The 8,563-nt window shown below is 47.6% G+C and overlaps 1 protein-coding gene across 1 annotated transcript in view; it reads left to right on the forward strand.

Annotated features, from left to right (window-relative positions):
- Positions 1-842: 842 nt before the first annotated feature.
- Positions 843-8,563, forward strand: part of VASH1 (vasohibin 1) — an 8,386-nt gene continuing 665 nt past the window's right edge. Inside the window, 7 exon segments of the mRNA XM_009874869.1 lie at positions 843-903; positions 1,801-1,823; positions 4,115-4,203; positions 5,278-5,334; positions 6,413-6,487; positions 7,512-7,893; positions 8,481-8,563. The exon segment at positions 8,481-8,563 is cut by the window's right edge and continues 1 nt beyond it. Coding sequence (XP_009873171.1) covers positions 843-903; positions 1,801-1,823; positions 4,115-4,203; positions 5,278-5,334; positions 6,413-6,487; positions 7,512-7,893; positions 8,481-8,563 — 770 coding nt within the window.

Below are 8,563 nucleotides of genomic sequence, written 5' to 3' on the forward strand. Positions count from 1 at the left end.
GGAACCGGTGGGACCCCGCGGGAAGGGGCCGCTCGCCAGCCCCCTCGGGGAGACCAGGCTCGGGGGGATCCCCTGGAAAGAGGGGCCCCGGGGGTGCTCCCGCAGGAAGCGAAGCCGCGGAGTGCGGGAACGGTGTCTGCAGGGCTCTGCCCTGTCCTGGCGCACCAGCAGCAGCCTCTTCTTCTGAGGCCTTGCTGCAAACCAGACTTCAGTTGGCTAATGTGCGAGTCCCCCGGGAGGGAGGCTGGTTGCCCTATAGAGGAGGGCAGGGTAAATGATAAAAAAGAGGACAAATAAATTTATAAGAGTCCGAATACTTGAGGTGGGAGGGTGAGACAGGCAAAGGTGAGTTTTCGAACCGGGAGAAATTAGGTTTGGGTACAGTCTTCCACACCAAAAGGCATTTTTGCATAGAACGGTTTCTATCAGAAAAGAGAGACTCTTAATACCAAAGAGTTCTAAGTGAAGTGCTTCTACTGTTCTCACTTCATAGTCGGTGCCAAAGGGCCACAGTTAGGGGACACAAGTAGTATGAGCTCTTGCAATAACAGGTGAAACTGGGCTATCCATTTTTTTTGGCATCTGCTACCACTGCTGGGGTCCATATCTATAAACTCCATTCAGCACTCCAGAACCTTGAGGTCCCTTTCCCAAGCTCACAGGCATACAGCTGAGAGAATGCTGGGATGCAGGAAGCAACAAGGATGGGTGGGCTCTGTTTCCCTAGCTCCTTTTCCCCTCTAAGGATGTGTTTTTATCTTTGAGGGCTGCTTGTATCACCACCCATCTCCCTGCCATCAAGTTTATTTGAATGGCTGGTGCAACAGATGAAAATTAGGGCAATGAGGGTACTCTGCAAGGCTCTCTCCTTTGAAAAGCCAGGTACGCTCTGTGTGCTGGAGGGTGAGTAGACCTTTTTAGATGTTGGGAGTTGGACAGTCTACTCCAAAATTTTGGCCTTGAACCATAGCTAATATTGGGTATTGGGGGAAATAACTCTCAAGAGTTGTCCATGAACTAAATACCATAAAATGATGACTGCAGGAGGCTGTGATCGGACTTTATAAATACATTCATAGATCAGCTGCAGGGGCTGTGTCTTTTACTGCGGTGTGAGACCTCAGATATCTCCTCTTCTGGTAGATTTGGGGTGAGTGAGCATCCAGTGAGCGTGCCAGGGTGGCAGGACACAGTTGATTGGCCATGCATGCTAGGCTTGAGAGTACCACCCTCCTGTAGGTTGTTTCCTTGCTAGCAACAGGGTGGGGTATTGCTTTGCTTGGAGCTACTGGGACCATCAAGTGGGTGCACGCTGGAAATACAAAGTGATGTGCGCTTGCCTCATTAAGAAATTATGGATTTTAAATGAGGTGGTTATGAAGGCAAAGACAGGAAGAATTGCATCTAATGGGTTCAGAGAGAGAGATGGAAAAAATCTAGTTTCTTTGTTAGCCTAACGACTGGGATTGGTATTGTTCTCATATTGCTTCCAAAAGGAAGATTGGAGAGGTGCTATGCACCATAAAAGAAACTGTTGCCAAACTAGGCTGGCCAAAAAAGCACCTCGGGGATACAGATAAAGGTGGAACTTTGTCTGTGCCCCACTCCCATCTGCCTTGTCTCATGTACAGCGTGGCCCACGTAGTACATGAAAATCTCTGTTGTTCTTGGGATCTCCTTTCTAAAAGCAGAGTCCCAATTCGATGCATACAGCCAGCCTGATGGGGTGCATGAATCTGGGAGTGGGGTGGTGCAACCAATCCCTCCGCACAAGTGGTGAGGGATGAAGGACATGTTTAGTTGGTCTGCTAAGCCTGGCAGAGGTACATGCTCTGGGAAATCTGGGCTCTTTTCCTAGCTCTCTCTCCAGCTTTCAGAATACCTAAAGGGAAAGCAAAATAGATCTGATTTCCTATGTTTTCTGTTACAAATAAATTTGTCTTTGCTTTCTGGAGGATTGTGAAGACTGCCTAATATTTATAGCCATTCTGGGAGATGCAGTGGATGATGCTGGGTACAAACAAAAGGTTAGGGTCTTCCATCCCATCAGTGTGGGACTGAGGGATGGAGACCTTACTGGTCTCCTCCTGCTTCTGTTGCCCCATTAAAATACTATAGACCTGATGCAAAAGAAACTGTAGCCCAGTCTGGGCTGCAGGCCCAGATCTCAGAGACGGGGAGAGAGAGAGCATGCTGTACTTTCATCAGTTTAATTACTTGAGGTGCAGGAGGCTCTTGTGCATTAACTAGTCGCCTGCTAAACTGGTTGCCATTAGGCCGTCCTAGTGTTGCACAGTCCTTTAAGGAAAAAGGGATCTGGGGGTCTGTACTAGTAAAGGAAGGAGTAACCACGTAGAATCATTAGTCTGTGCTGTCGCCATGCACTTAATCTGTCTGTCTCCACTCAAAAAACATTAAAGTCTCCATGCTGAAGAAATGAAACAAAGTTAAATAGTCAGCCTGTCCCAGTTGTTACCTCTTTCATTGTTTCTGCCTGGAAATGATTTCCTATGACTCAGTGTGTCAGCTCATAGCATCCAAACTGACTCAGCTCATGGGGTTCCAGAGACGGCTCCATCCCTGTGCCACTCTCTGGAGCCTTCCCTGCTCCTGCTGCAGCTGAACAAACCCCGTTTTGCATCTGCTCCTGCCGTTCCTGTGCCTTCTCCTGCAAGTGAGCCACCCTGTGCCTCTGCTTGCTCTACACAAGGTATGGAAATAAGACACTGGAGATGGCAATTATCACCTCCAACATGTGCTAGGAAAATGGGTACCAGTGGCCAGATGCTGCTACTTAGTTTTAAAAGAAAAGAAAGATCATGAAAGAAACCACTGCTAAACTAGTTGCAGTGTCCAGAGGCAGTGAGAGCCCATCTCTCAAGGTTAAGCAGTCTCTGGCCTGTGCTCTAGATGGGCACAAGGAGAGTATGACTGTGTGTCAAACCAGGACAGGGATCTGTTCTGAGAACTACCTATGCTTGCTGGCTCGGCTTTCAGTTGGTTCAGGTGCCTGACCTGGTTCATCAGTCACTTGTGCCAACCCAGAGCAGAAGAAAGAGGTAAGAAAGTAAGTGGCCACGTAAATACATGTGGAGGGTGATGAGTGACTAAGCTGCACGGCTGGCTGCAAAGCCATGGCCAGCAGAGATAGTTACACATAGCAGAGTGGAAGGCCCAAGGGAAGATTCAGTTCTGACTCGCTTCTTCTAAGCTAGGGATAGTTCAGCTCTAGGGGAAGTCTGAGGCGGAACTGAAATGCTAAAAACCAAACTGCTGTGGAAAGCTGCAGTCTGGTATCAGAAGGCTGTGTGCAAGGCATGAGCCATTCTTCAGAGGGAAAATGCTAGGCTGCTTCTCCAAGCCTGTCAGCCACATCAAATTTGTGTTTACTCCTTTATATTTGTCCTGTGGACAGGACCCTTCTCTTTTCTTAGACACATTTTTTCAGATGATGACAAGGCTGCAGTTATTCCCTGTGGAGCAAATGGTGAGGAAAATCTGACTGTACCCGTAAGGCCAAGGTCTCAGAATGGGACAGCAGTCCAAACAGTGAACTTTCAAAAGTCATTCTCTGACCACATAATTCAAGGTGGGGAAGTCATGATGCTGTCAAGCCTGTGTCCTAGGCAGTGCTAACTCATCTGAGATGTCAGGAGGCAGTGAGAGACCTTTATACCCTTTCTTACAGGACTGTTCCATGCTCCAGTGGCTTTGGGGAAACTCATTCTCTGGTTTTGCCTCTCTCTCTCTCCTTGTTTTTGTTTTGTACTTTCCAGTTGGCCTACTCAAATGAGGCCAAGCTCCCTCGAGTGATGGCTTTCCTGTCTCGCATCTTGCCTTGTCAGTTAATTTTATCTAATTCTTCCAATGTAACGTTAGCTAAATGTAGACCCTTTCACACAGTTTCTCTTTCAGCTTTGTGGCAGTGCTTCATTCTCAATCCCTTTCCAGTTATCAGCGTGGAAACAGAAGAATGTTGCTGGTGTGCTCACTTCAGGCAGCAAAAAGGGGCTGGTTTCAGATGAACATGCTCCCTGTAGCTGTGTGTCACTGAGTTCAGCAAGAACCCGGATGGGTTTGGTAGCCATGGCTTATGTTCTGCTCCACATTTCAGATTCCAATACCAAGTGTGCCTGCGTTCCAGCCATCCACCCCCATCCCTGAGCGCCTGGAAGCTGTACAGCGCTACATCAGGGAGCTTCAGTATCCTTTACTGTTACCTTAGTCACTGGTGTGATAACCCAGGAAGAGGGAGAAAGAGGACTTTCTTTCCCTGTGAAGAACAGAAAGGCTTATTCTATTGCAGCTGGAGGGGAATTGAAACTTGCTCCCGGAAAACAGGAAGCTGGACTTGGGATGACAGTCTGTTTTGCTGCTCTGTTTCTTCCCTTTTCTGCCAAAGTTACCTTCTGATCCTGTTCATTCCATGTAACAAATAGACATGTTGTCAAGGGCCTTTCCCCACTATCCACCGTTCTAGGTCAGTGGCTTTTCGTTAAAACTACACATATCTGAGACCCGGTTGTCAGCGTCTCAGGCTGCAAACTGTGTCATCTCACTGTTAGGCATGGGTGAGCTGTGGCGATGAGAAAACTGACTCTCAGGTCACCCTACTCAAACACTCTTCTCTGTAGTTGCCTCAAGGACAGTGACCCACCCTGCTTTTGTGAATCCATGGTATCCTGCCCTTCTATATGCAGAAATGTCTGTGAGACTGTGTTCTGGGCATGAGACTTCTCCAACCCTGTTGTGCTGGACAGCAGGTATGTGCCATGTGAGCCCAGTCTAATCTCCCTGATGAGATACACAGTTAGCTCTGACTTCAGCCCTAAAGCAAGGTAAGAAGGCAGACCGCTTGGCACCTCTCACCCATCTAAGGTTGCTGTGCTCTGGATTGGGTCCCAGTCAGTGTTAGAATAAGGTACCACAAATGCTCTGTGCATACTGGAGCAGGCAGAGATCTATTAAACTGTATTCTACCCTGGTTACTGGAAAGCTGAGCAGTGTGTGTGCTGTCAGCATGGCCCTTTGGGAAATGGAGTGGAAATCTGTGTGTGGGGAAGAGAAAGAGAATTGTTAAGAAGGAAATACAGCGTAAGTAAGGAGGTACTATAAATGGGAGTAATGCAGGAGACAGAGGTGAGGACTTCCTTGTATAGCTGTTATATTTGTGGGATCCTGACTTGGTTGTGAGAACAGTAACATGGAAGTTTTTCAGACAGGTTTTCTTCAAACTCTCCTTTCCAAGCTGCCGAGCCCTTAACTTATTGCCTCCAGGTACAATCACACTGGGACACAATTCTTTGAGATTAAGAAGAGCAGACCTCTGACTGGGTAAGTGCTGTCAGGCCTACAGCATTTAATCCTTGCTTTAAAATGTTGGGGCCTTGCTATATCCACTGCTTTTTCTTCCAACCCCGAGCCAATGTCTAGGTGACACTCGAGGCTTTCAGTACTGTATCTCCATCCTACTTTAGCCAACTTTGTTGTCTGTTGCCTGGGGCATGCCTGGGCACAGCTGTGTCTGATCTTTCCCAAGGACAAGAGGTTTTGTGGTTATGAACCAGTAAATCCAATAAAATAATGTAAACGTATTTCAAAGCTGTGCAGATTCTGACTGCTTCTAATTGGAATACAAAATATATCAACTTCTGATGGATTCTGAAATTAGGTCCTGCCCTAAACAAGCTTTGTAAAAGCCAATTACCTATACAGGCCTAGCTTCATAGCTCCTGAGTGTCTTTGCATAATCTAGGCTCCCTAAGCTTTTGGTGTCTCGTACTTTGAAAGAGAAGGGGGATTCTCCTGACTGCAGATTTTGGGAAGAGCTGTGCCTGTAAGTTCCTGGAGATAAGTACCTGATGTCCACTGACTCTCTTGGCCAGCATATTGAGAGTCTCACAGGACTGGCTTCTTACTATTGGTCTAGTCCATAGACTTATGTGACCTCAAACGTCATGTGTTGTAATCAATGCAATGTCTTCTCCACTGTATTTGTTGAATGGAGAGTAGGACTGATGCCAGATAAGAGGGCTTCACTGTCCTTGAACCTTGTGATGCAAACGTTGCTGGCTCTTGGTCCTTTGATGCTTCTGCTTGTGGTCACATTGATGTCCACCCAGAACTCACTGAGTCAAGCGCTGTGGCCTTCCTGAGAACAGATGTTGGCCTAGTAGGCAGCTTTGATGTGACTCACTGAAGGGAGCTCCCTTGTAAGCAGCAGCAGCATGTGGTAAAGACCTGGTTTGGATTGAATATCTTCCTAAAGAAGATATTTTCTTCTTTTCCCTGTCCTCAGTGGGCCGCCTTCTCTCTTGGCAATCTACCGTACACATATAGTGCAAAAGGGCTGAACTGGCCATACTTGCATAGCACAAGACCTCTAACTGTCCTCATCTTTCCCCTGTCCCAGGCTGATGGACCTGGCCAAAGAAATGACCAAAGAGGCCCTGCCAATAAAATGCCTGGAAGCTGTGATCCTGGGAATGTATCCTTTCCTTCTGAAATTGCACGTCTGCCCATCCTTGTGTTTTCTCCTCTGCTCTCTTAGAAAGGTTTGAGGTTACTGATATTGTCACCAAGCCCCACATCCCTCCATTTTCCCTTCCCAGTTCTCCAAAAAACACCCCACCAATAAAATCCAAATCCAAGCAATTCTCTGAAATATCAAAACTAGTTCTTCAGAATTGCTCCTCCTTCCCCAAGAAGGGTGGTGCTGCTCTGTACAACTCTACAAGTGAGTAAAAGATAAAGGAAGGATCTAAGGAACATCTAAAGAGGGACAAAAATACTAGCTAGAGTTAGGTCAGGAAGTGGATAACATCATTCCCTTAATGCAATGCTGCCTGCTTGTGTTCTCCGTTAAAATGTTAAGGATCCTCCCCAACTTGTAATTATGGTGTATGTCAATACTCTCTGCCAGCTTAGGCAATACCTTTATTAATTCTAGACACGTGTCGCCTTTAAGCACACATCTTTCCGAGCTATCTTCCAGGCTTAGTCTGTGTCACTCAGCCTGTAGATTCTTGATGCACATTGGCAAAGCCACCTGGAGGGGGAGATATGGGAAGTAAATGGATCCGAAGGGTAGTCTGATGAGCATTCTGTTCTGAAAAGTTCCTCCTCAGTTAGTGTGTGAAATAGTAGCTAGTACACAGATTAAAACAAACTGAGGAGTAATGCTACAGCGTTAAGAGTTTGGGAGCTAGGGAATACCATACACTTCAAGTGCTAGTATTGCAGCTTGTGCACCATAAAACTGCCTCAAAATTAACCTCCTTTTGTTGACTGTCTTGTTAAAGAGGCGCAGTCTGGTTTCCCCATGACGCAGATGAATGTAGGGCAGCTTGCAATGGGCTGGGCTCTTGAACTGGGGAACGAACCATGGCCATGTGATGTCTGTACCAGCTGGTCAGTCTGCCGAGCAGGTTGCGAGGGTCTGAAGCAGGAAGGAAGTATCTTGCCAAGACTGTGGTGTCACCGGTTGTTTCCTGAATAGTGGCTGCTGTCAGTTACCTCACCAACAACATGACCACGCTGGACCGTTTCCCCATCAGCTTCAAAACTCACTTCTCAGGGAACTACTTCCGACACATTGTGCTGGGGGTGAACTTTGGAGGCCGCTACGGGGCACTGGGCATCAGCCGACGTGAGGAGCTCATGTACAAAGCACCCGTCTTCCGCACACTGAGTGAACTCATCTTTGACTTTGAAGAGGCATATCGCCGCTGCTGGCACACTCTCAAAAAGGTGAAGCTGGGCCACTGTGTGTCTCATGACCCACACAGTGTGGAGCAGATTGAGTGGAAGCACTCCATCCTGGATCTAGACAAGCTAACCCGGGAAGACTTCCGCAAAGAGCTCGAGAGACACGCCCGTGATATGAGGCTGAAGGTAAGCAGCAAGGATGGAGTAGTTCATAGAATCATAGAATGGCCTAGGCTGGAAGGGACCTTAGAGATCATCTAGTCCAACCTCCCTGTTTTGGGCAGGGACATCACCTCTCAACTAGACCTGGCAACACATGGGGACCGAGCGGGAATCGAACCCGTGACCTCGGTATTGGTGCTTGTTGCCAGCACCATGCTCAAACCACTGAGCTAACTGCTGCATCCACTGTCTTGCCTGGCTGATGGTGTGCTGGGGGAATGAAGTGGCAGGGAGGACTCCCTGGTGGTGGGGGCCAGGATGGTGGGGCAGAGGGTGAATTGCAGGCTTGGGGCTCTTTGCCTTTGTATATAGGCCCCTGATGGACGCCTGTGCAGTACTGCAGCTGCGATTAGCTTGGACTGTAAACAGTCCTTGGAGCCTTAACTGTCACTGCAGCTTGTTTCTTCCGGCCTTTGCATTTTTGATGCACTTGCCTTGCCTTTTTGTCTTTTATTCCCATGTAACTAATCATTATTAGGCTTTTGTATTTTCTGGTTACTACTTATATTGGCTTTCTGCTGATATTGCTCGTACTTTAATTTTTCTGACAGATTGGCAAAGGAACTGGGCCGCCATCTCCCACCAAGGACAGAAAGAAAGATGTCTCCTCCCCACAAAGAGGTCAGGCTAACCC

The sequence above is a fragment of the Apaloderma vittatum genome, unplaced genomic scaffold (assembly GCF_000703405.1).
Source record: "Apaloderma vittatum isolate BGI_N311 unplaced genomic scaffold, ASM70340v1 scaffold23678, whole genome shotgun sequence".
Lineage (NCBI taxonomy): Eukaryota > Metazoa > Chordata > Aves > Trogoniformes > Trogonidae > Apaloderma > Apaloderma vittatum.